The 27,949-nt window shown below is 41.1% G+C and overlaps 2 protein-coding genes across 5 annotated transcripts in view; one reads left to right on the top strand and one right to left on the bottom strand.

Annotated features, from left to right (window-relative positions):
• The window catches only part of LOC132823307 (lateral signaling target protein 2 homolog), a 56,428-nt gene extending 46,381 nt beyond the window's left edge, over window positions 1–10,047 (bottom strand). The window contains exon 1 of one of the 2 annotated variants that reach the window (XM_060836975.1): window positions 9,471–10,047. In XM_060836975.1, coding sequence (XP_060692958.1) covers window positions 9,471–9,539 — 69 coding nt within the window. In that variant the 5' untranslated portion in view covers window positions 9,540–10,047. The remainder of the gene's footprint in view (window positions 1–9,470) is intronic. The other variant, XM_060836974.1, reaches the window with a different exon arrangement.
• Window positions 10,048–10,782: 735 nt separating this feature from the next.
• fam193b (family with sequence similarity 193 member B) overlaps window positions 10,783–27,949 on the top strand; it is a 129,499-nt gene continuing 112,332 nt past the window's right edge. For 2 of the 3 annotated variants that reach the window (XM_060836966.1, XM_060836965.1), the window contains exon 1: window positions 26,388–26,674. In XM_060836966.1, coding sequence (XP_060692949.1) covers window positions 26,471–26,674 — 204 coding nt within the window. In that variant the 5' untranslated portion in view covers window positions 26,388–26,470. Of the gene's footprint in view, window positions 10,831–26,387; window positions 26,675–27,949 lie in introns of those variants that run through there. The other variant, XM_060836968.1, reaches the window with a different exon arrangement.

The following is a 27,949-nucleotide window of genomic DNA, read 5'->3' as shown; positions in this document are numbered from 1 at the left end:
ATTTAACACCTGCATGCTCCACTTCTTTACAGCAAGGAGCAATGGTGGGCAGGGAAACCAGCTTTTCAATATTTTGGGAAGGGAGAAGGAACACTGATGTTAAAAACTTTTGTTGGAACACAAGTCCCAGCTGAAGGAGCAAAATGTTTAATGAAACCTTGTATACCACAAGCTGGACCAGTCACGTTCACCCTATTTGTACATTTGTAGCAGCAAACACCCTTGGGTGAGCCTCAGTGTTTTGGTTATTTGCAGGGCTTTAAAAATGTTATTTTCATTATCTTACAGCCTTTTGAACAAAATGTCCCATATTTTCCTTTAATCAATTCATTCAGCAGCTCCACTTACTATCTTTGAGAGGATCATCTGTTATTAGTTCTCCTTTTCCCAGCTTACTAAAAATCTTTATTCACACTGCAGCTTTCAACTGGCAAAAGAAAAAAAAATCCTAAATCTGTAACTTTGACTTTACTAAAACCCGAGGGTGGGAGGGAGAGCGCAATGGACCAAGTACTAACTCCACATTAGTGTGTTTCCTATCAGTTGTACAACTGAGATTCAGGACTTGCCATGTCCACGGCTGGAAATGAACAATAAAGGATATTTTGATTTGCTGCAACCAACTTCACAATGAACGCTACAGATTAACCAAATCTGAGTGCGCAATACATGATCACTGGAGAAAGCTTCCTGGTTCACAGTCTAAATGTAGATTTGTGCTGATAGCCAGTGAAACACAAAGTACTGGCCTGTTTCCCACAGGTTTTAAAAAGTAGGACTTGGAAACTCAGAGTGGAAAAATTTCTAAACAACAAGAATTATATGCCACAACAAATTGTCTGCAGTGCTTTAGAGGGTTTTCAGTGTGCTCTGTCACACAGGGAGATTAACAATTTAAGAATGTGAAAAGTTGTCCAGGGATATTTATTCAACAATGACTAAAGATCTATTTTATTGTCTAGTGGCAAACACTATCTTCTCAAAGTGATCAGAGAGTTCTAAACACACTGCTCTTTTCTCAGAAGGGAAATCTGCATCATGTTAAATACTATTACATAACACTATGAACATTTCTGCACGGGCGTATTATCTGACGTAACACAGATGTACTATAATAACCTGTTTAACACCCTTAAAACACTTACACCCTGTTGAAAATTTCAACTTCCTCTTAATGCAGGAATCTGTAAATTCAGTCAAACAATTAAATATGAAAGCACCACCATGGCTTTAGCAAATAAAAGATGATAGAGTTCTGCATCCTTAATAATCAAGAAGCTATTCATTTAAAAGATAGGTATCATCCACCTCTCCTCACTTCATGATAAAGGTGTCAATCCCCAGTGCTTATGCTGTATACTGGTTGACTGACTATTTTGTTGAAAGACTTCAGAGAAGATACAGAGATGGCAGTCATCAGAACTGGACACCCTTGGAAAATGAGAAACTGTCACATACTTGGAGAAAATTCACTCTTCCTAATAATGTGTCAAACAATTTTCCAAGCAGGCATGTAAAAAAAGACAACATTTCCCTTTTAGGTCCACATAGATGCTGTCAGACCTGATAGTTTGTTTTATTTTACATTTTCAGTATCTGCAGAATTTTGCTTTTGTAGTCATTTTCTTTGCTATAACCACCAGCCCATACACAAGCTCAGAACCATCGTTAGATTTTAAGTAGATTTCCACATTCTGACAGTGTTAATAACATACTCAATTTCTTATAGAACACAGAACAGCACAGCACAGAAGAGGCCCTTCAGCCCACGATGTGGTGCCGACCATGGATCCTCATGTATGCACCCTTAAATTTCTGTGACCATATGCATGTCCAGCAGTCTCTTAAGTGTCCCCAATGACCTTGCTTCCACAACTGCTGCTGGCAATGCATTCCATGCTCTCAACTTGGTTGAAAGAATCCGCCTCTGACATCCCCTCTATACTTTGCTCCAACCAGCTTAAAACTATGACCCCTCGTGTTAGCCATTTCCACCCTGGGCAATAGTCTCTGACTATCGACTCAATCGATGCCTCTCATTATCTTGAATACTTCATTTAGGCCCCCTCTCCTCCTCCTTTTCTCCAATGAAAAAAGTCAGAGCTCAGTCAACCTCTCTTCACAAGATAAGCCCTCCAGTCCAAGCAGCATCCTGGTAAACCTCCTCTGAACCCTCTCCAAAGCATCCACATCTTTCCTATAATAGGGCGACCAGAACTGGATGCAGTATTCCAAGTGTGATCTAACCAAAGTTTTATAGAGCTGCAACAAGATCTCAGGACTCTCAAACTTAATCCCCCTGTTAATGAAAGCCAAAACACCATATGCTTTCTTAACAACCCTGTCCACTTGGGTGGACATTTTAAGGGATCTATGTACCTGCACACCAAGATCCCTCTGTTCCTCCACACTGCCAAGAACCTTATCCTTAATCCTGTACTCAGCTTTCAAATTCGACCTTCCAAAATGCATCACTTTGCATTTATCCAGGTTGAACTCCATCTGCCACCTCTCAGCCCATCTCTGCATCCTGTCAATGTCCCGCTGCAGCCTACAACAGCCCTCTGTACTGTCAACGACACCTCCAACCTTTGTGTCATCTGCAAACTTGCTGACCCATCCTTCAATCATCCAAGTCATTAATAAAAACTACAAACAGTAGAGGCCCAAGGACAGAGCCCATTGGAACACCACTCACCACTGACTTCCAGGCAGAATATCTTCCTTCTACTCCCACTCGCTGTCTTCTGTTGGCCAGCCAATTCTGTATCCAGACAGCTAAGTTCCCCTGTATCACATTCCTCCTGACCTTCTGAATGAGCCTACCATGGGGAACCTTATCAAATGCACCAAGACAACAACTAACTCCCTCTTCAAGAGCAATGTGCAGCAAAACAAAATGCTATGCCCAAATTGACACTTGACAAACTTTGGAAATGGAACTTCATCCAACTACTCCAACATATATAAACTCTCCAGGTCAGTTGACTAACAAGGACAGCAAGGTGGCACAGCAGTTAGCACTGCTGTCTCACAGTGCCAGAGACCCGGGTTCAATTCCCACCTCAGGCGACTGACTATGTGGAGTTTGCACGTTCTCCCCGTGTCTGCGTGGGTATGCTCCGGTTTCCTCCCACAGTCCAAAGATGTGCAGGTTAGATGAATTGGCCATGCTAAATTGCCTGTAGTGTTAGGTGAAGGGGTAAATGTAGGGGAATGGGTCTGGATGGGTTGTGCTTCGGCGGGTTGGTGTGGACTTGTTGGTCCGAAGGACCTGTTTCACACTGCAACTAATCTAATGTAAGGAAGGGCTCCTTCACTGTTCCAGCCTGGTTTCCTAACATTTGATCAAGATTTACAATTCAATGCCCATTGGAAAAAGGTCTTGCAGTATTCAGGCCAAAGTGAGGACAACAGATGCTGGAGGAGGCCCTCATTCCTGAAGAAGAGCTTATGCCTGAAACATCGACTCTCCTGCTCCTTGGATGCTGCCTGACCTGCTGCGCTTTTTCAGCATGACAATCTGACTGCTCAGTTTGAATGACCCAAACTAGTTTTACATAAAAGGTACTAATAAATCCATTTGGATTAGACTCAAACCTAGGTCTCAATTTTGTTGGAGTACCCTCAACACACTGATTGCAATGGATTCAGAGAAGGCCTCACCACCACTTTCTCAAGGGCAACTAGGGATAGTAATAAATTGCTAGTGACACCATACATCCAGAGAACATGGAGATAGAAAAGCTAATGTGTTGCCTCTGCAAATGTTGATTAATAATATTTTTGGTGAAATGAGGTAGACGCAAACTCTGATAACTTTGATAAAATAGCAATTCTATTTCTCCCCACTTCATTTGGAGGGGTTTGAATTCATTAATATACATTGTATTCAAAATAACACATCCCAAATTAATGCATTGAAAGCAGCACAAAGACGACATGCAATCAAAGGCAGAACACACACACTGCTTCCCTCCACCTCCACCATCCCAGCATCTTCCCAGAGAAGTTTCACTCAATTCATTCCTGGGATGACGTGCTTATTTCATGAAAGTTTGAAGTAATATGAGAAAAACAAAGATTCTGAGGGGTTTGATAGTTCTTGTAAGGAAGACTAGATTTATGGGGGACGCAGTTTATCAAGTCTTCTTTTTAAGACAGAGACGAGAAATGTCTTCTTTCGGTGAGTTGTTAGTCTATGGAATTCTCTTCTCCAGTAAATAGGGGCATCTAGGTCATGGGACATATTCAAAGTGGAGGTGGATAATGTTCAGATTGGACAGAGAAATCAAGGGTTTTGGGGACAAGCAGGAACTGAGACCAGAATCAAATCCACAAAGATCTCCTTGAATGGAGAAGCTGGGTAGAGGGATAGATGTCGCATTCCCAGCCTAATTTGTAGGTTTGTAAATAAGGAAAGGAGTTTAAAATCATGTGACAGTTTTAACTTTGTGATACAAAATGGTTAAGTGGTGAGAATACCCAAACATCTCATGAAATAAAATTTTATTAAACAGAGGAAAAAAAGGTGCACAATCAATTGACATGTTCTTCTGACTAATTGCTAACAGAATTTATCACTTGTGGCAATTTGTGATCTCCATCCTTTCAGACATGTACTGACAATGAAAAACAAACAAATTGGCTCTCATTTTTTTTCTCTTTCTCTTTTTTTTCTTTTAACCCCCACACTACCGCCTAACTGCGGTAGTGCTTATTTTTATCCCCAGTACCCATGGTGTGTGTGTGCAGCTGTGAGACACAGTGAGAGACAAGGTGTACAAATCTTTATTCAATTTCCACCACCAGGAAAAGTAGGAAAACACCCGAGTGGCCTGTGACAAGCAGTGCCCTTCACATCAAAGGGCAATGCTGTGTGAACAAACAGTGAAGGGGAGGGCAGGGACTAAATCAAAATAGAGTTGGAGGGGGAAATGATGCACTCCACTCCCTGCGGCGCCCACCTCTCCCTGAACAACTCCAGGGTGTTGATGGACACCGCGTGCTCCTTCTCCAAGGACACCCGGGCCCTAACGTACAACTCTTACGGAATTCAGCGTCTCGTCTGACCACGAGACACCCCGGTACCGACAGGGTCACAAATTGGCTTTCATTGTACTTCAACCACAGTTTTCATTGGCCAATGCTAAATTTGTATTCACACCCCTAATGACAAGTTGAGAATCTACCCAAAGGTCTTTCAAGAAGTTTTGCTCTAACTGGTAACAGGATTATGGATTAGTGGTGCTGGAAGCGCACAGCAGTTCAGGCAGCATCCGAGGAGCAATAAAATCAACTGCCTGAACTGCTGTGCTCTTCCAGCACCACTAATCCAGAATCTGGTTTCCAGCATCTGCAGTCATTGTTTTTACCTCGTTGATTTTAACTCTACTGCGAATCCTCTTGCAAGGATGCCTGCCTTGAAGAAGTTTTCCTCCTCTCTCTACAAGAACCTCAGGGAGTCCCTCTCCCACTGCAACTCCCAGGTCATTTCCTCTGCCCTGAAGCTCTTCAACCATGGTAACAAGATTAATTGAACGACCACATATTGACTGCAATATTGTTGAGACCCGTACAATCATTTCATCTTCAAGAAAGGTGATTCAGAACTCATCACATTAAGAGACTGATAACCATCAAATTATCTACTTTGCAGACTCTATAATTATTAACTGAGAATGCAGAGTATTAGCAACCTAATACCATCTGTTACATTCTTCGAGCTCCCTGCATGTTTTCAGGATTAAGGATGTGTCCTAAGCAACTCATGATCTATCAGCCGGTTGACATTAACCACTTTCTTGATCCTCTTTTGCTGGATCCATTCTTCTCTTCTTCACTTTGATTATACTGTTGCTCCAGTCCTCCATCCCCAGCCAGCTGGACAGTCTTCTACTGCTTTCGACAGTGACCTAACTAATTGCTAATCTCATCTGGACTTGTTTGCCTAGTTGAACTGCTTCTTACCGTAAACAACTTTTCACTTCCTTTAAAGAATCCTGTTGTGGAAAATCACATAGCTCTTGGCTATCCCAATCCTTTTGCATCTATGTTGAACACTCTTTGTGGAAATTCCTACTGAATCCCTTTCCCAGACATCTTTTACTGTTGTACCAATGACAGTGTAAGTGCTCCTTCCTGCTCATCCCTCAAATTGCAAAGATACTTAAAAATTAACCATACTTTAAAATGTTCAATGATCCCTTACTTTTAAAATAGTTCATCTCCTCTTCAAATTCCCCTTCGACTCTGTCCTCATACTGGTGATGGCTAGCATGAGGGGACATAGTTTTAAATTGAGGGGTAATAGGTATAGGGCAGATGTCAGAAGTAGTTTCTTTACTCAGAGTGGTAGGGGCATGGAAAGCACTGCCTGCAACAGTAGCAGACTGCCCAACTTTCAGGGTATTTAAATGGTTATTGGATAAACATTTGGATGATAATGAAATAGTGTAGATTAGATGAGCTTCAGATGGTTTCACACGTCGGTGTAACAATCAAGGGCCGAAGGGCCTGTATTGCGCTGTAATGTTCTATGTTATTCCAATCACACAATTTATCTTGATGAACAGTACTCTATTTTTCCCCCCAGCTTTACTATAAGTTTCAGAGATAGCCAACCTTAATGTTAGCACTAAGCTGTTTTATGGTTCAAGATGCACACGTTACCATGCTGGAATGCTACTTTAGCACTTGGTCGGGGGCAATGTCAGAACACTGGTTGGGGGAGCAATTCACACCTATCAACCTACATTCAACAATCCTCCACTTTTTTCCTGGGCTTCTGTAGTGAAGCATACACATATCCATAGACACCAGGAATTGTTAAAACCACTGCTTCCATTAGGATTGGGTTTATCTGTGACCTGCCTTGATAGTCAGCCCAAGAAAAATCTTCTGTCTCTTCTATTTAGAGACAGGATTTAGAATTATTTAGAGACATTCACAGCCTGGTTTCTGATCAGTGAAAACCAAGAGACAAAAACTCACTTTTCAAATGAGAAAACAATCTAATACAAAATTATCACAAGAATACCCGACATGGAAAATGAAAATGCAACAACAGGCTCCTTTTTTTTTAAATGGTTTGCAATGGTAGCACATTGTTGGGAAGAATAGGGTGACCTTCACTGCTTGGCCAATAATGAGTTAATTGATTTAAAGATTCAATCTATTTCTGGAATAGGAATATGGTCCTCTCCTTTTCCAGCCCCTCCCCCTCCCTTACACTGCTCCCTGCCACCGACCAGATTCATCCCTCCCATTGACCAACCAGATCATACCTTCCACCTGTCTTCACCTATCCCCACCTTACCATCCTAACCCCATCACCTCCTTTATCTGCAGTTTCCCCCACACCACCCCAGTCCTAAAGAAGGGTTACACCCAAAATGTTGACTTCTCTACCTCTTGAAACTGCCTGGCTTGTTATGTTCCAGCATGAAGAGAAGTAGCACCATTTTTTTGTTAAATATAATAAATGCTGTACCCCGAAGGATCTTAATGTTTACAGAACCATTATAAAATCAAATGTAAAATACTATTTGTAAACATTCAAAATCAAAAACCAAATATTCAGGTCTGACAGCATCTTTAAAAAGAGGGAAAACCACTATTAATGGTCACCTTTAAAGTAATGGCTTTGAAATCTGAACTTTTGTGCAATAATTCACATAGAAACTGTAGTGTGATTAGATGTTAAATGCTGACATGGGTGAAGCATCAAAACAAGTCTAAACACAGCATTGTTTGATTACTATGTCTGGTGATTCATAAACATGACTAGTAAGTCTTACTTTTAGGTAATTGGGCAGGTTATAGTGATAAAAGCTTAAGAATTACAACAAAATTAAATTTTGCTTTATCTCAATCGGTGTGAAGACTGAGATATATTGGTAGATTATTCTTGGTCCAATTGCACAATCCTACTGAAATGTCACCTGGACAGAATTGGAATGCAACTTGTCCACCATTTAGGTTTTGTAATCACAGTCATGTGATGACACACCTATACAGCAGGTGAGACTTGAACCCAGGCTTTCGAACCCAGATGTAGGAACATTAGCACTGCACCACAAGAGCTTTTTAAAATGCACTCTGAAATTAGTTTTAGCATCCCAGTAGGGAAGAAACTAGTCAGATATGCTCTCAAATGGCATCAGTCTAGATGCAGGGCAAGTTCCTAGGTCTGAACTAGAAGGCCTATGTTCAAGTCCCATTATGACATAACATTTCCGAACAGGCTGATGTCAAGATAGCTAAAAAATGTGGGGCAAAGCAGGTTTGGGTTTAGTTGAAGGACCCAACCACACCCACTCCTCCACCTCCAAACTCCCAATAGTCAGGTACCCTGGTGATTCTCATCTTGACTCACACTTGGAAAGTTTACTGAGTGAAGATATTGAGAGCCAATTATTTCTTGTGAAACAATATCAAACAATATTGCAGGAGGAGAAAAAAAGAGTTTAGTTAAATGAAAACAACTCATTACATATATGTTATATTGCAGTCAACAAAGGACAGCAACTAAACATGCTAAGCAAATCTTGCACATGTCTCTAACTTAAATGAACTAAATTCACCAAAAACAGAAAGATTACAAATTAGACAAACTTTCCCTAAAGCTCATCACATGCAAAACTTAGAACAAAGAACCTCGATAAATATATGCTGAATGGTTTAATCTAAAAGTTCAAGTGAAGTGAAATTACAGTCAAGTTAAGATTGGGACAATGAATGTGAGATTAATTTACAACACACTATGATTTCTTTTTGTATCAGGTAGGCAACTGAAGTAATTAAAGAGACAGATGCAAATATTAATTTGTTTGAAACTACCCGATATCTTGGATGGTTCTAGTGAAGTCATTGTAAAAAAAAATTAAATTTCCTTTTGACTGGTTGCCTGCTCCCAAATGAGATATTATTTCTGCAAAAATAGGAGTGCAATTTTGCAAATTGTAATTTAGTGTGCAGATTTCAAATAATAATTAATTGATTTCAAACCTCCCAAAGCTTACATTTGCCAAATGTATAATTTTTGAAGGTGATGCTGCATGTAAGAATCCATTATTAATGAAGCAGTCAACATACTGAAGACAGTCTAGGTGCTTTCCAACAGGAGAAAAAGGAAGCAGATAAGAATCAGAGAGAGAACCAATAATCTGTGGCTGCTCTGACACACTTCCTGACATATGCCATAGAAATTATGGAGATGTTGCGTGAAGAAAATAACATTATCCAGTGCCTACTGGGGAATTTAAAGGTAAGACCACTCACCACTTTAATAGACTACTAATTTGCAAAGTAGAATTCAAAATGAGAGTTTTGAAAAAAAAGAGAAAAATGATAACAAAAGGAAGGTCAGAAAATATTATAGTTTTAAAAACTTATTTCTATCGCTGAGATGAATGGAATGCCAAGGTGGGACGATTGAGTGCAGAATATATACTACTCAATACTCTTACTTTAGGTTTGTGCAGCCATTTCCTTACTGCAGCAGGCAGCATATTCAATTGCTCCGAGTTAGTATGCATTCAAACCTGACACTTCAAGCAGCTGGATCGACAGCCCAGATCTCGGTTCTCTCCAATTTGCTTCAGGCTTTCAAGCATGGTAACATTTGTCCATCACCTCCATTGAATTATCTCTCGGTCTTTTCTTGCTTCACCAAGTTTCCAACTGTTTTACTACCTGGCAACTCACTTCGATCGCTTGGGTAGGCTGGTTGTTGTAGCACACTCGTAACTTGTCCCTTTCACAAGGCAAGCAGTGAGCGCTCTCTCTCTCTCTCCTACCGACACACACGAGTAGATGGAACAAGTCTTTACCCTTCCTTGAGCAGGCTGACAGTTGTTCCTCACTTATTTGAGTGGGTTAGAAGTTGTTAACCTGGTGAGACATGTTTTCCCTGTCGGACACTGCAAATCTCAGGCTGCTGTTAGCCACTGAGAAAGCTCCTTGGATCAAAGCTGACCTTTCAGTCCATCTCTTTCCTACCCCTGGGCTCTGGCATAGCCCTTAGTCCCTTCCGCCTTCGCTGTGCTGTCCACCCACCTGACGCACTTACCTATCTTAATCATAATTTACGTGCTGACGTGGCCAGGTAAGCCCCGCCCCAAGCCTTATTCTTGTCCAAAGAGCGCAGGTGAGGCGGCAGAACGAGTGCTTTGGTAAATGCATGGGGTACCATTCTATCGCTCGTATTTAGGCAGTGATTAGCTGCATTTTCAAATGAGAAGGCAAGGTGAGCCCCGGATTCTGTGAAATAATGTTTCCAGAGAAAACTGTGCTTCCCTGAACCCCAGTAGCATAGCCCTGTGTTTCAGAGGCTAACAACCTGGCTTTGTTGAGCTTCTCAAGGCAGCACTGATAGTCAGATTGTCCTCTATCCACTGCTTTACCAAAGTTGTCCAAAACAGATGTGACTGGCAACTTATTAATAATGAGATTTAAACATCTGACACAAACATTGTTTGATCCAAGCAGGTTTTATGAAGGACTAGAATCCATTGGTAAGAGGGGATTAAGTTTTTTTTTCGCAGTATATTGCTTATGTGTCTTTAGAAGGGTCACTTCTGTTACATCTCTTTTGATGACATTCTTATTTTAAATGGCAATGAAGAACCCAAAATATGTCTAGAAACAGATGGAAATATTCCAATGCTGCTCATTCTGTTCACTTTTCTATGCTTTTTTGAACAGCTGGAACTCTGCTGAAATGTAGCTTTCTGGGTTCCAGGATTCCTTTCCCATCAGGACCATATCATCCTGCTGGATGACGTAAACATGACTCTCCTCTGTTACTCAGTCACTTCAAATATGAAGGTAACCTGATGCAGCTTTCTGTGTCTGTCCCTAATTAGCTGAACTTCAAGATTGTATATAAATTCTCTACCAGTTTTTCATATTCTCTGCTTTGTTGGGTCTTGAACTCTAAACCACTTTTTCTCAGACTAAAGTCTATTTCTCCATTGACGTCTGCACCTCCAGTATTGTGGTTTTTTTTTTGGAGACCGGATTGTATGCAGGGCTAACTCTAATTCTAATGTCTGTTCTGCTCATTGGCTGGGGCTTTCTCTCTGTTTGCTGAGATAGGCGTGACCTGTTCTTGCTCTGGCCTATCTTGCCCAGGATTTGATTTGAAATGTTGCTGTATGGTTCTCCATTCATTTTGTTGAATTCACTGACTCACCCCAGTGTCTCATCCCTTTAATGGACTGAATAGGGATAGCTTCTCAAATCCCTACTGCTACTTCCAGTCATGTGCTAATTATACCATACTTAAGCCAGCTTCTTTCACATTTTCTCTCCTATTTTCTTGATTCTTTAGGATGGCAATTGTTGTAAATCTAGGTGAGATTCTAAGGGAAGTGATTACATCATCTATATTGGTTTTAAGAATGTTCCAATGCAATTTACAAGTAATGAAGTACCTTTGAATCATAGTTACCCTGTTGTGAAACATGAAGCTTTGGTTTAACATTTCATGTGCTAGACAGCATCTCCACCAGTGCAGCATTCCCATTGTATGGGTAAACTATGCCAACAATTTAGGCCAGTGTAGAAGGAGTGGGTGAGTGGGACTATCCGGTTCAGTATGGATGTAATAAACCAAATGGCTTCCTTCTGTGCTGTCGCAAGTCTGTTGCTTTCCTCCTGTCAACCTGCCGTAACATCTAGCATTTCCTTCACTTCCAATTACATTGTGACCATAGTCCCTTTATTCCCACAACACCTAGTGAATTTTGACGAATCCTGACTGCAGCGTAACCTGATATACAAATGGTTTGGCCATCCATCATTAGATCTGGCAAGGCTATACCAAACACCAAGCAAGTTATCAAATTTCTGACCTTGCCTCTCTTCCTGCAACAGCCCGGTCACGTCAGAAATTTCATGCAAGTTGTTGTTAAAATATATAATAAAAATGTATATATCTCCCTAATCCCCATAATATTTAAATGATCATTGTTTTAGACTTAGTAAACATGCTGGCAATTTATCAAAATAACCAAAACAAATGATCAAGAATTAAAACATTATGATGAGGAGAAAATAATGATCTTGAAAGGCAACAATAGTTGGAACTAGATAAAGTTTAATAAATCCTTCTGAGAATTAAGCCTTAGAGGTAGGTTGTTTTTTCCAGGCAGTTAGACTTAACATTAGGACCAATGAGTCATAATGATGTCAGCAAAACTCAAGGGAGACTACACTTATCTGTATACCAAAGCCAGCAATTCAATTACAATCATTGAAGTGAATGTGAATGTTGTGCAACTTCTCACTGTTGAAAGTTTGGATATGGATTGTGTAAATTCAGATGAAAATTGAGAGGTATATCCTGAAAGGTTTTCAAAGAGTGTTAACTTTTGGTCTGCTGACTGCAATAGCAACCTGTTCCAGCAACAGAGAGGCTGAGGCAATTCAGAAACCTAGGCTAGTAAAAACAAGAGCTGAAAAATGTGTTGCTTGCATAAGCCCTTCTCCTTGGATGCTGCCTGACCTGCTGAATTTTTCCAGCAACACATTTTTCAGCTCTGATCTCCAGCATCTGCAGTCCTCACTTTCTCCTAGTAAAAACAAAAGAACTACATGCACAATTGTTGCTGTGTTGTGTGGGGTCTATTTATATTCATGCAATGGTAAGAATGAGATTCCAGAGAGATGAATAGCTTTGTCCTGGAAATTTCTAGAGATTTGTCAACATACACATTCTGTGGTTAATAGCACCCATTTTAATCCACCAAGAGTCCATTTTAAAAAAATAATGAAGTAGTGGACTTTTAAAAACGTAATGATTTCTCATCATGCTTTATGGCATGACAGTCTATTGATATGACACTGGTTTTCACCTCATTGTCAATACAGTACGGCTCCAGTATGTGTTGAACATTTATCAAACTTTTATGTTAGTAGTTAATAGAAATCAAAGTAAAGAGCACAAAATGTACAGGAATGTAAGTATGAACCAAATAGAACATATCGCACTAAAAATTAAGTATAGAAATGAAAAAGTCAATGAATAAAGAGCCAAGATGATGGAATAAAAGTAGGCCATTTGCCTATCGAGTCTGCTCCACCATTCACTGAGATCTTTGCTGATCTAAGCATCCTCAACTCTAAATTGTAAATGTTTGTTAAACAGTTACTGTTGAAAAACCTTGCCAATGAGCTAATTAAAATGTTCACATTTGAAGTGAACAAAGGAATAGTAAGAGGGGAATATGTAAATGATGACAGGCAGAGAGGAAAGATGTAGTTCAAGTGAAAATACAGAAACCCAATTCTGATAAAAAGAAGAAAGAACATGGAATGAGCAGAACAAGAGCATGACAGAAACAGCACAGAACCAGCTTACACAGAGGAACAGTATATAAAAAAAAGTCAACACCAGAACAAACACAAACAAACTTTAACAGAAAACCTAATTAGTTCATGTAACAAATTTTGCAAGTGAAGTCATAAATTGATTTGTCAGCTTTCCAATCAATCAAGATAAAATTAGGTGATTAAGAATCAACATAAATTCACATTAATACATATTAGAAACTGGTGGTGGTAGTTGAGCAGGGCCTATCAATTAACGAGAGGGAAGAAGCCAGTCACATTTCATTAATCAGTTAATTTATGCTTCAGACCTCGTTTATTAATTCACAAAGTCTTCATGAAAAATTATTTTGTGCATTCATATGCTAATTATGGCAACCGGCTGGCAAACATATTCCACATCTAACACACTATCATATTTGTACACAATTTTGTACTTCTATACAGGGGTAATACTGTATTAGGTAGTGGTAAGGTTAAGTTGAAACTAATTTCTGGCATTAATCTGATACCGAAGGGCATTTCTTCAATAATCAAATATGTTGAAAATACATAATTACCTCTAATTATTACTCTAATTAAACAGGATTTTAAATGAGGACTAATGGAGGCAGTGAAGGACTATCAGTACAATATTTTTAACTATGTGCCAGAAGATAGTATTTAGATCCATCAGTAAGCTAATTTCACCAACTAGCATTTTGACAAACCAATTCCACTTAGCTGCATGGGTAATTTCTCTTCCATATATTGGATATGATAAAGTTATGAAACCATTCTTCATAAACAATTATTATTTTGCTGTAACTTGAACACAGACTTTGTGTCCCACGCATACTGTACCCTTGAATAGTTTCCTTGGTAACTATTCCAGGCCCCTCTGATAAAAATAATGTGAATTCCCTTCTTACTTCAACGTTCCATTTGTATCCCATGATATTTGGAATCTCTGCCATTGCAAACAGTTTGTAGTTAAGGTACAATGTTTATGTTGGTAAAATAAATATTCTTAACCACAGAACATTTTAAATTAATTAAAATTAAAACCTAGTAACCAAATTCATATGTTAGTTAAATCCCAGTTACAATGCCCATTATGAGGATGCATAGAGACCTCTTTATTTATTGAAGCACCTTCCAGTCTTTAAAGAAATTACCTTTATCATTAACAGCATTCGAAATTTGATGTGATCTGCTTCTAATTTAATACACATCTTATCTTCATAGATTAGACTATACGGAACAAAATACAAACATTTTAGAGGATTACAGGGTAGCTAGGAAAGAACTCAAAAATGCACTGAAGACAGCTAAGAGGGGACACAAAAAGCTGTGGAGGGAAGGATTAGGGAAAACCCAAAGTCGTTCTACACGTATGTGACAAATAAGAGAATGATCAGAAAGAGGGTAGGGCCGATTAGAAATAGTGGAGGGAACTTGTGCCTGGAGTCTGAAGAGGTAGGGGAGGCTCTAAAAGAGAGTTTTGCTTCAGTATTCACTAGAGAAAGTGAGAACACCATGAACCAGGTTAATAGGCTTGAACAGATTGATTTGGAAAGGGGATGTGCTGGATATTCTGGGAAGCATCAAGATGAATAAGTCCCCAGGGACGGATCAGATATATCCAAGGTTAGTACAGGAAGTGAGGAATGAGATTGCTGTGCCTCTGGCGATGATCTTTGCACCCTCCCACTCTATGGGAATAGTACTGGCTGATTGGAAGGAGGTGAATGTTGTTCCTCTGTTCAAGAAAGGGAATAGGGAAATCCCTGAGAATTGCAGAGCAGTTAGTCTTACATCTATGGTAAGCAACTTACTGGAACAGATACTGAGAGATTGTTTTTCCAAATAGTCATAAGTCCTTAGTTTGATGAAAGATGGTCAGCATGGCTTTATAAGGGACACGTCATACCTTATTGAGCCTTATTGAGTTCTTTGAGGATGTGACAAGACAAGTTCAATGTCGAACCCTGGATGTGGTGTATATGGATTGCAATAAAGCATTAGGTAAGGTTCCCCACTTTAGGCTAATTTAGAAAGTTAGCAGGTATGGGATACAGGGAAATTTGGCTGTCTGGACACAGAATTGGCTGGCCAAAAGAAGACAGCGAGTAGTAGTGAATGGAAAGTATTCTGCCTGGAGGTCGGCGACCAGTGGTGTCCTGCAGTGATCTGTTCTTGGACCTCTGCTCCATGTGGTTTTTTAATAAATGATTTGGTTGAGGAATTGGAAGGTTTATGGAGTCATAGATAGTGTCGAGGGCTCTTGCAGGCTACAACAAGACGCTGACAGGATGCGGAGCTGGGCTGAGAAGTGGCAGATGGAGTTCAACCTGGATAAATGTAACGAGATTCATTTTTGAAGGTTGAATTTGAATGCTGAATACTGGGTTAAAGACAGGATTCTTGGCAGTGTGGAGGAACAGCGAGATCTTGGGATTCACGTACATAGATCCCTCAAAGTTGCCACCCAAGTTGATAGGGTTGTTAAGAAGATGTATGGTGTTTTGATTTTCATTAACAGGGGGATTGAGTTAAACAGCCGTGAGATTTTACTGCAGCTTTACAAAACCCTGGTTAGACCACATTTGGAACATTGTGTCTAGTTCTGGTCACCTCGTGATAGGAAGGATGTTGATGCTTTATAGACGGTACAGAGGCGATTTACCAGGTTGCTGCCTGGATTGGAGGGCTTATCTTATGAAGAGAAATTGAGCGGGGTTGGATATTTCACACTAGCGGGAAGAAGGAAGAGTGGTGATTTGATAGAGGTGTACAAGATAATGAGATACATAGAGTAGATAGCTGGAGACTTTTCTCCAGGGCTGAAATATCTATCATGAGGGGGCATAAGTTTAAGATGATTGCAGGAAGATTTAGGGGAGATGTCAGAGATAGGTTCTTTACACAAGTGGCAGGTGCTTGGAATGCACTGCTTGAGGTGGTAGTAGAGTCAGAGACATTAGGGACATTTAAGCGACTGCTGGACATGCACATGGATCATAGTAAATTGAGTGGTGTGTAGGTTAGGGTGGTCTTAGATTAAGATAAATGCTCAGCACAACATTATGGGCTGAAGGGCCTGTGCTGTGCTGTCCTGTTCTATGTTCTCATTTCTAGTTTGAAGAGTTCATATGATTTACAGGGGTTATGTTCAGCAGTAATTACTAAAAGTCAAAAAATGAAGTTTGTTGTGGTTCATCTGCTGTTAACAAAATGTCCACTTAATTAATGGAAAGAATGCTACTCAAAACTTTTGAGACAGAAGATGCATCATATTACCTTAATTACTAAAGACACTTGTGGGAGCGACCCTGTGCTGAAGGATGGCTAGTGACAGACCCTGAACTGTAGTTATGTTTTTCAATACCCACCTGAGTACCTCAGCTTAAGGAACAAATCTCCAAGAAGCTGGTAACAAAAAGAAGAAATAAAAAAACTTTGCAGCAAGATGATCTGCACAAATCTTTCAGTGAAATGTACACTGGGAATCTTAAAAGTTCCAGAAATCAGCAGCTCTAGCTTTCTTTTGAACTTTGAAAGCTAAACCATTACCTCAATTCTGAGACCCAAGTCTAATTGAACCTAATCTGATCTGCAGTTTGATTTGAAGGTCTCATCAATTCTTCAACTACCAGCATTCTAATCCAGATGATAGAAAATCGACTGGATTGTCAGAAATCTTCTCTTTTCTTATTCTTTGAGTTCAGACCCTTGGCACCAAAATGTTTTCCCATTTGCCTTTTTTATTTTATCTCTGCAGAATTGTATTGTTTTGTCTATTGTGTAATTTTGTGTAGAGATCAAGGGAGAATAGTTTGATTCTGAATAGTAAAATGCATGATAAGCAGTTTTTCATTGATTGTAAGAATAAGTTTATTTTGAATGAACAAACTATTTTGAGTTTATGGAAGAAAACTGGTGAAATTCTATTCTGCTTTGGATAACAGTAATAAAGAGAAACAAATTAGCCATCTTGATGATTAAATGAACCATCAGGAGGAAGAACACCTCATCTTCTACCTTGGGACCCTCCAACCACATGGGATCAATGTGGATTTTACCAGTTTCCTCATTTCCCCTTTCCCCACCTTACCCACATCCAACCTACCAACTCGGCACTGCCCTCCTGAACTGTCCTACCTGTCCATCTTCCTTCCCATCTATCTGCTCCACCCTTCTCTCTGATCTATCACCTTCACCCCCACCTTTATCTACCTATTGCATTCCCAGCTACCTTCTCTCCAGCCCCACCCCCCTCCCATTTATCTCTCAGCCCCCTTGGCCACAAGCCTCATTCCTGATGAAGGGCTTATGCTCAAAACTTCGATTCTCCTGCTCCTCGGATGCTGCCTGACTGACTGTGCTCTTCCAGCATGACACTCTTCGACTCTGATCTCCAGCATCTGCAGTCCTCACTTTCTCCCTCTCAAAATGAATGCTAATGTTGCAGTTGCCTTCCCAGCTGTCAACTAAACCTGTATGTTGTCCTTAAGAGAATCCTGAACTTGGACTCCCAAGTCCCTTTGTGCTTGAGGTTTTCAAAACCTTTCCCCATTTACAAAATAGTCTACAGCTCTGTCCTTCTTACCAAAATGTATAACCTCATACTTTACCAGATTCTATTCCATTTGCCACTTCTTTACCCCATTGTCCTAGCCTGTCCAAGTCCTTTTGCAGTCTCCCTACTTCTTCAACATTACCTGTCCCTCCAGCTATCTTTGTGTCATCTGCAAACGGAGCAATAGTGCCCTCAATGTTTTCATCGAGATTGTTAATGCATAGTGTGAATAGTTTTGGCCTCAACATGGATCCTGTGGATCTTCACAACTCACTGGCATCCATCCTGAAAAATATCCCTTTATCCCCACTCTCTGCCTTCTGAAAGTCAGCTAATCCTCTTTCCATCCTATTACCTGCATCTAGCGCTATGGGTTCATACCTTACTGAACAGTCTCCTGTGCGGTATCTTGTCAGAGGCCTTCTGGAAATTCAAATAGATCACGTCCAGAAAGTGAGGACTGCAGATGCTGGAGATCAGAGCTGAAGATGTGTTGCTGGAAAAGCGCAACAGGCCAGGCAGCATCCAAGGAACAGGAGAATCAATATTTTGGGCATGAGCCCTTCTTCAGGAAAGACAGAATGCAGTGACAGAAGTCAGGCTAACTAACCTTTAGTTGCCTGTCATCTGCCTCCTTCCTGTCTCAAACAGTACTGTTACATTAGCCATTTCCCATTCCTCTGAGACCCTCCCTGATTCCTGAAAAATCACCACCAATGCCTTGACAATGTCTCCCCAGCTTTTTCCTTCAGAACTCTGCATTATAGTCCATCTGGTCTGGGTGATTTATCCACCTTCAGACCTCTACCATCATCTTTAAAGCTCAGCAAGCCAGGAAGTGGTGTTCACACCTTTGTGCCCATCTGTTAATACTGAACATGGTCGGGTATGGAGTATTTTAGTTATAAAGAAAGGCTGGATATGCTGGGACTTTTTCACTGGAGTGTAGAAGGTTGAGAGGTGACCTTGTAAAAGTTTATAAAATAATAAGGGGTACTGATAGAGTTAATAGTAGTTGTCTTTTCCCTAGGACGGGAGATTTCAAGACTAGTGGGCACATTTTTAAGGTGGGAGGAGAGAGATTTAAAAAAGACATGAGGGCAAATTTTTTACGCTGGTTAACTCAGAATAAACTTTCATAAAAAATGGTGGATGCAGATAATTACAACATTTAAAAGACATTTGGATAAGTGCATGAACAGGAAAGGTTTGGAGGGATATGGGCCAGGAGCAGGCAGGTGGGACTAGTTTAGTTTGGGATTATGGTCAGCATGGACTGGTTGAGCCGAAGGGTCTGGTTTTCCATTGTTATGAAGATGTGGGCGTACTGTACCTTTTAAGAGAACTAAAATCTAGCAGAACAATCTGACAGCCCCAAGTGATCTGAATAAGACACAATGTAACATGTGATCCAGCTACTGGGATAGCTAGGGTAGCTGGTTGCCTGGAGACAAAAAAGAGTTGAATTAGGCCAATCAGTTTAAATTATACCCTGGAAAATACCAAATTCCAATCAAGTTTGAATTTAATATATTGATAACCTTAAAAGCCAGCGACACAATCCAAGGCATTAGGGGTATAGGACCAGGGAAAATTAAACAGTTGGGAGGAGAACTACCAAGCCACCAGCAAGTAAAGACTACCCAAAAAATAGCTCTCTTAAAGATACCTTTATCGATTAGTGACCTGTGAAGCAGAATCTCCAAGAAGAAGAAAAGAAGACAGGAATACAGAGAAGAACCGAAAGCTGCCTGGTTTTGAGATAAGAAGTTTTGTTGTGTAAATCTTAATTGGGATTTTTATCAGACCAGTTTTGTAGAGGGGAAGGTAAATAGTTATTATTTAATTATCCTCCGGTATACTTTTGCTTTAAATAGTTTTTGGCCTCTCGAATTTTAACAGATTATGGCACGGGATAAATCTTTTCTGTGTTGCTTGCTTAAATTAAGCACGAGGGTTTACCCATGTTATAACACCATGCTGTATGACTCTGTGAAAGTAAAGAAAAGCTCACTCCCCATTTCATCGACAGGGTGATGGAAGAGGTGGACACTCCTTTATGCATAAGGCTATGTCACCACAGTGTGGAACTCAGGTTATTGCAGTGTCCTGGGTGAAAAATAATGTAGAGCTTTACCAGGAAGATCAGTAATCTAAACTCCACAAGCGGATGTGGCACTATCCTTTCAGTTGACTCACGCATGTCTGGCTAGCTCTGTTTCCAATTCTGCTACTGCATGTACATCTCACTACAACTCTTAGTATTGTATGCAGCATAGCCCCCACACCACATTCTCCCAAACTACTCATTCTTTCTGCCCTCTGTCCTTCCATTCGCTCACTGGAAACCTCTCCTGCTCATGCATCACTGCTAACTGCTGTTCCATCTATATCCATAACTTAGTCCCTCCCTTTGTGTGTGTGTCTCTGTCTGTCTGTCACTCCCTCCTTCACTCATTCACTGTCTCACTCAGACACAGACATGACTGCAAAGTCATCAATCCCCACCATTCCCAATCAACATGGCACCACCTGACCAATATCCTGTTGTGGGTAGGTAGCAGTGGTGTCGGTAATCAGACAAACCCCTTGACTGTGGTAATACTCCCTAATTTAGTATCGTCTCCCTATTCTATACTAATGACTGCCCCTTTTTGTCTTGAATACATCATTATTTGCTTTAAACACATTCAATACATTTGGGTGGTGAACTGCTGGCATATGCTGCAGGTCTGACGTTGACAATGTGACAATGCTCTGGAATACATCTCCCCTCTATATGACTGATAGTGTTCAATCCTTCTCACTATCACAATCTTTCTGCTTTTCCCTATGTGGTAAAAAATAAATCTGACTCACAAAGGCTGGCACCCTGTAACTGGGCACGGACGACCTTGTTTGCTAAGAAAGCAATGTAAGGGGCTGTAGGTCAGTGGTGAATTCACTGTTTTAGCATTAAGGAAACAAACTAAGAGCTGTAAGCCTCATTGTGTGTGAGAGAGCAAAGCATGAAAGTCATAGCTGTTCCTCAGCTTCAAAGCAAAGCACTGAAGACCTGAAGTGGTGTTCAGGTTGGACCGAGAGAAGACATGATGACTTTGCAGAGCTTGTAGTTTCCTACTGCCAAGTTGTGTAGATGAAGGGTTGAGGAAGATGTGGTTATTAATTCAGGTCATTTGAGATGCTTGCCTTTTGCAAGACAGTTGAAAAGCCTGTTTCTCTTTTTCTGTGCTTTTACTTGCTTTTTGGTTTGCAACAAAGATGATAAAATTTTGAAGTTTGTTGTGAAGGATGAGATTTAGAACATAGAACATAGAACAATACAGCACAGAACAGGCCCTTCGACCCACGATGTTGTGCCGAACATTTGTCCTAGCTTAAGCACCTATCCATGTACCTATCCAATTGCCGCTTAAAGGTCACCAATGATTCTGACTGCCACTCCCACAGGCAGCGCATTCCATGCCCCCACCACTCTCTGGGTAAAGAACCTACCACTGACATCCCCCCTATACCTTCCACCCTTCACCTTAAATTTATGTCCCTTTATAACACACTGTTGTACCTGGGGAAAAAGTCTCTAACTGTCTACTCTATCTATTCCCCTCATCATCTTATAAACCTCTATCAAGTCACCCCTCATCCTTCGCCGTTCCAGTGAGAAAAGGCTGAGAACTCGCAACCTATCCTCGTACGACCTATTCTCCATTCCAGGCAACATCCTGGAAAATCTCCTCTGCACCCTCTCCAAAGCTTCCACATCTTTGCCAAAGTGAGGCGACCAGAACTACACACAGTACTCCAAATGTGGCCTTACCAAGGTCCTGTACAGCTGCAACATCACCTCACGACTCTTGAATTCAATCCCTCTGCTAATGAACGCTAATACACCATAGGCCGTCTTACAAGCTCTATCCACCTGAGTGGCAACTTTCAAAGAGCTATGAACATAGACCCCAAGATCCCTCTGCTCCTCCACCTTACTAAGAACCCTACCTTTAACCCTGTATTCCGCATTCTTATTTGTCCTTCCAAAATGGATAACCTCACAATTGACAGGGTTGAACTCCATTTGCCACTCCTCAACCGAGCTCTGCATCATATCTAAGTCCCTTTGCAGCCGACAACAGCCCTCCTCACTATCCACGACTCCACCAATCTTCATATCGTCTGCAAATTTACTGACCCACCCTTCGACTCCCTCTTCTGAATACTTGGAAATGTATGGTAAAATAGGACAAAGTCAGCATGGTTTCATCAAGAGGTCATGCCTGACAAATCGGTTAGAATTTTTTGAGCAAGTAACTAGCAGCTTAGACCAAGGACTGATTTGGGATAGTCAATATTGCTTTGTGAGTAGGCAATCATATCTCACCAACTTGATTGAGTTTTATGAAGAAGTAACTAAGAGGATTGCCGAGTGGTGGATGTTATCTACCTGGACTTCAAGAAAGCCTTTGTCAAAGTGCCACACAAGAGGCTGCTGAGCAAGATAACGGCCCAAGGTGCTCGCATGGATGGAAGATTGGCTGTCTGGCCAAAAGCAGAGAGTGGGGATAAAAGCATTCTGGCTAATGTTGCAGATGATACAAAGATAAGTATTGGAACAGGTAGTATTGAGGAGGCAGGAGGCTGCAGAAGGATTTGGACAGGTTAGGAGAGTGGGCAGATGGAGTACAATGTGGGAAAGTGTGAGGTCATGCACTTGGGTAAGAAGAATACAAGCACGACTATTTTCTAAATGAGGAGAAAGTTCAAAAGTCCGAAGTGCAAAGAGACTTGGGAGTTCTAGTCCAGGATTTTCTGAAGGTAAACTTGCAGGTTGAATCAGTGGTGAGGAAGGCGAATGCAGTGATCACATTTATTTTGAGAGGATCTTGAATATGAAAGCATGGATATACTTCTGAGGTTCTATAAGGCTCTGGTTAGATGAGTATTTTGTGCAGTTTTGGGCCTCATATCTCAGGGCAGATGTAATGGCCCTGGAGTGAGATTCAGAGGAGGTTGATGAGAATGGTCCCATGAATGAAAAGCTTAACATGTGAAGAATGTTTGAGGAGTCTGGGTCTGTACTTTATGATGATTAGAAGAATGAAGAATAATCTAATAGAAACTTACGGAATACTGAACAGAATGGATGTTGGGAAGATGTTTCCATTGGTAGAATAGACTAGGACCCGAGGGTACAGCCATAGAGTAAAGGGAAGACCTTTTAGAATACAGATAAGGAGAAACTTCTTCAGCCAGAGAATGGTGCCACAGAAGGCTGTGGAGGCCAGGCCATTGAATATACTTAAGATGTAGATAGATTCTTGATTGTCAACGGGATCAGAGATTACGGGGAGAAACTGGGAGAATGGGGTTGAGAAACTTATCACCCATGATTGAATGGCAGAGCAAACTCAATGGGCTGAATGGCCTAATTTCTGCTACTATGTCTTATGGTCTTATGGAGATCTCCTTTTTCCTGAAGCACTAGGGGTTTTCTCAGCTATAGCACTTATAGCGCACACCTTCCACCACTAGTGCACACAGTCCAGGATTGAAAATGGTTTTCAACATCTGTTCTTGTGTATTCTTCAAAGGGAAAAGCATAAATCTGTCTCCCACCCAGACTTTTCTCCCATTACAATTACAGACTGAGAGAACTCACAGGAGATTATGGTTCAATTTGCAGTGCATTTCTCTTTTTGATGGTTTCTCTTTGAATCTTCCTTGAACTGCCAAGCACTATATTTTAGGGTCTCCCTTGACACAGATGAGAAACCACACAAGCCTTTCAGATTGTCACTAGTTACATTGCCCAGAGTTTCTTGGTCACCTTTTAGTTGTGTGTACTTTTTATTTAAATGTTTCAATGAAAAGTTCACTATGTCTGTAGCTGATCCAGAGTTAAGATCTGTGGTCATGAAACAACTTTAATTGAGTTCTGTTATAACTTGAGTTCATGAGTTGCTGATATCATTGTATCATGGAGGAGAAATAAGCTAAATTTAGCAATTTCATGTAACACTATTGTGGCGGTCTAAAGTCCAAATATTTGATTGCAAAGTTCTATCTTGGAGGTAGTATTATGGGGACAATAATATATATGTTTTAAAGCTGGCAACTAACATCATAAAAACAACTTTATTGCCCTGCTGTAGACATTTATGACAACTTCAAACTAATTAAAGAACTTAACATTTCAACCACAACAGTAAGCAGTTCTTCCTTTCCAGGAGTTTAGTGAGCCTGTAGAATAGGGTTGAACCTCTTACTGAATGTGGATTCATAGACAATAAACATGGAAATTGCTGGAGAAACTTAGCAAGTCTGACAACATTTGTGAAAAGAGAAACAGTTAATATTTTGGTTCCAATATCACTCTTTTCCAGAACTCTGAGTTCTCCATGGTTGAATAGATGCTTGGGTTATTACTGTACGAGAACAGCTTGGCTAGGTATATGGATTGTTTTGGAGCACATCCTCATTCTGTGCTGATGAAAGGTGTCATTTTTCATATGTGTTTCATATGTGTTGCCATGCTTCCTTCCAAGATGGTAGTTTCGTAGAACTCCTCAGCCAAAGTTCCCTCCGTTTCTTTCGTGTTTTCTTCATTTATTGTTCTCAGTGATGTCCTGAACTTCTGGCCCCAGTGCGGACTTGGACTTTTGCCACGCCACGTCTGCACTATCTCTTTGCTCACGTGCTTGTCTCTGACTCTGTGACAGTCTCTCGGTTGTCTGGCTTGACAGTCTTTCAGATCAGCTTGGACTTCCGGCCTCAAGATGATTCCATAGTCGTCTCCTGACCTCAAGGTGAAGCCCAGTGTGGTCTGGAGCCTCAGTGCTAGAGTGGACTGTGTTGGAAAGATTGTTATTGTAAACTTTTTAATTTCTGAATTGTTCTAATTTATTTCTTTGGTCTGTAATGCTTGATTTCTTATTTCTTTATTATTCTAAATTCTTTTGCCTAAGAATTTGTACTTAAGAACTTGGATCTTTGTATCTACGATGGCGCCATAAGTGGTGAATTGTAAACGTTTCACTGTACTCATTTAAGTACATATCACAATAAATCTAATTCTATTTTCATTCGACATTCATATTGAGGAGGTGAATTTTAACATGGAGGCAGATGAATATGGTTCACTTCAATGGAGGTTTTCTTCAAACTAAAACCAAAATCGGAGTTCTTGGGATCAGTGACCAGCATTGCTCAGACAAGTGTTGATGAAAAGTTGTACACACTGTCATAGTTCGCAACAAATAGAGTAAACATTGAAGGCCTTAAGTTCGTTTCCAGTTCAGAATAATCAGGGATTGATTTTTAATTTAGAAAACCCAGAGATTTAATGTTTTTAGGGGTCAGAAACAATTTTCATTTCCCTCCTTATTGGGGTTCAGGACAATTCAAGGAAAACGGTCAACTCACTGGAAAAGTTTACTTTGTGCGGTTCCCAAATAGGGCAGTTTGGTTTGACACTGCAAATTATTACTAGCTTATAAAGATCATTGTTTTGAGAATATTCATGTGAGAAGACATACATTTCATAGGGAAGAACTGAAAATTTCATACAGAAGTGTAATTCCTCTGGATTTAAATCTCTATAAATTAATGGTGTTGAGAAATACATTGTAAAGTTTCTTTTGTTGTGTGTTTCAAGATTTTTCTGAACTGTCCTTTTTTTTGGTGAACAGTGAAGCCAAGGTGCATCTCATCACTGCCAATCAGACAGTGACTTTATCATTGTCTTTCAGGCAGTTAACCCAGACTGAATCTGCCAAAGTGAGGCTAGGGGTAATCCAAAGCAAGGTCAAACTATTTTATGGGGCATAATGGATCAGAAGGTTGACTGGTCTTGGAAATGATAGCGAATTTACAGTGCAGTTTTATTAGGATACTACCTGGTATGTCAAAATATGAATATTGAGAAACACTCGAAAAATTGGGGCTATTTTCGTTTAAAACTTTACAACAATGGAGTGACGTGAACTACAAAATAAAATGGGCAGGAGATGCAGACTGCAGTAGAGAAGGTTGAGGAAGTGGTATAAGAATGTTTTTAAAAGGACTGAGGCTAAAGCGGGAGAACCAAACCTCCTTCCTGAGGAGCTGGAATCACATGTTGGAGTGAGACTGGGGTGGTGTGTAACAGAGAAAATATCAAAACAAGATGTGGTACTGAAACAGTGAGAAAAATCAGTTGCAGGCAAATGTAAATCAGGACTTTTTTTTGTAGTGGGAGGAACTGTCAGCATGGAATGCTTGGCTGTACTGAAATGTTGTCAGGTCTCCATCTCCTTTTGCTCTTTGCGCTGTGTTCACTTTCCTGGAAGAAACTGCAGACGGAGCTGGATTGAATTGGACGACCTGCTGCCTGTATGAAAGATGGCGACCGCCGCTGTGCCCTCACTTGTGACAGATGGAGGCCGCTTTCCTGCCTGCTTTCCGGTTGACGTCAGTCACCCTCTACCCCCCCCCTCCCCCAAAACCTCCGCTCGTTCGCCGCCATATTGGAGTCTGTTTCCCTGGAGCTCGAGTGGGTTTGTACCGGAGTGAACCGGGAGTGGGATCGGAGCGGAGCTGGGGATGAGCTGTGCCGAGGAGAAACAAGTTGCCGCCCGGCGGAAGAAGAACAAACGGGGAGCGGCGAACGGCGCCGTGGTCCCGGGAGAGAGCCGCAGTCCCAGTCCGGCGGAGGAGGTGCTGAGGCCGCTGCAGAGCGAGCAACCGCGAACGGGGATGGAGCCGGAGCCTGGCCCAGGCCCAGGCTCAGGCTGGAGCGGGGAGCAGGTAAACAGCAGGGAGCAGCCCCTCTCCTCACCGCCGCGGACCGAGAAGGGGCTGTGTGTGTGTGTGTGTTTTTGGGGTGGCCTGTGGATTGCAGTGAGTAGCTGACTTCCCCCCCATCCTCTTCTCTCTCTTCCCCCCCCCCCCCCATCTCTTTCTGACTTTGGGCCGCGTGTGAGGGATGGGAGTGTGGAGGGGATAGGGTTACACTTGGGTGAGGTGAGGGTCCATCAAAGGGGATGCTTTAGAGGATGCTGCTCAATATTGGACCTTACAGCTGGGAAACAGACCCTTGGGTCCAACTCGTTCATGATGGCTAGGCATTAGTCCCATTTGGTCCACATCCCACTTCTATTCATATACCCATCCAGATGCCTTTTAAATGCTGTAACTACCAGCCTCCACCTCTTCCTCTGGCAGCTCATTCCATACACATTCCAACCTCTGTGTGAAAAAGTTGCCTTTTAAATCTTTCCTCTCTCACCCTATACTTTTCCCCACCATGGGGAAAAGACCTTGACTATTCACCCTATCCATGCCCCTCAAGATTTTATAAACCTCCACAAGGTCACCCCCTCAGCCTCTAATGCGCCAGGGAAATTATCTCCAGCATATTCAGCCTCTCCCTGTATGTCAAACCTTTCAATCCAAGCAATATTCTTGTAAATTTTTTCTGAACCATTTCAAGTTTAACAACATCTTTTGTCTAGCTGAGAGACCAGAATTGAACACACTATTCCAAAACTGGCCAAACCAATGTCTCGTACAGCCGAACGTGGCATCCCAATTTCCTACTTGATGCTTACACTACACTGTTTACCTGCAACTCCACTTTGAAGGAACGTCAATGAACCTGCACGTCTGGTCTCTTTGCTCTGCCATGTTCCCCAGGATTGTCTATGTCTTGCCTGGCTTTGCATTTCCAAACTGCAACACCTCCCATTTATCTAAATTAAACTCCATCAGCCAATCTGATCAAGGTCCCATTGTTCTCTGTGGTAACCGCCTTCACCGTCCACTACAGTACTAATTTTGGTGTCATCTGCAAATTTGCTAACCGTTCTTCTGAAATTCACATCCAAATTACTTATAAATGACAAAAAACAGTCGACCTATCACCGATCCTTGTGGAACACTGCTGGTCATAGACCTCCAGTTCGAAAAACAACCCTTCACCACCATCTTCTAAAACACGTTTCACGATCTTGGTATGTTGAATACCATTTGTAAAACGAAAGCATTAAAAATGCAGTGTTTTTGATTGAGTGGATTACTCTG

The sequence above is a fragment of the Hemiscyllium ocellatum genome, chromosome 16 (assembly GCF_020745735.1).
Source record: "Hemiscyllium ocellatum isolate sHemOce1 chromosome 16, sHemOce1.pat.X.cur, whole genome shotgun sequence".
Lineage (NCBI taxonomy): Eukaryota > Metazoa > Chordata > Chondrichthyes > Orectolobiformes > Hemiscylliidae > Hemiscyllium > Hemiscyllium ocellatum.
Note: the sequence above shows the minus strand (reverse complement) of the source record. Positions and strands in the feature narration are given on the sequence as shown.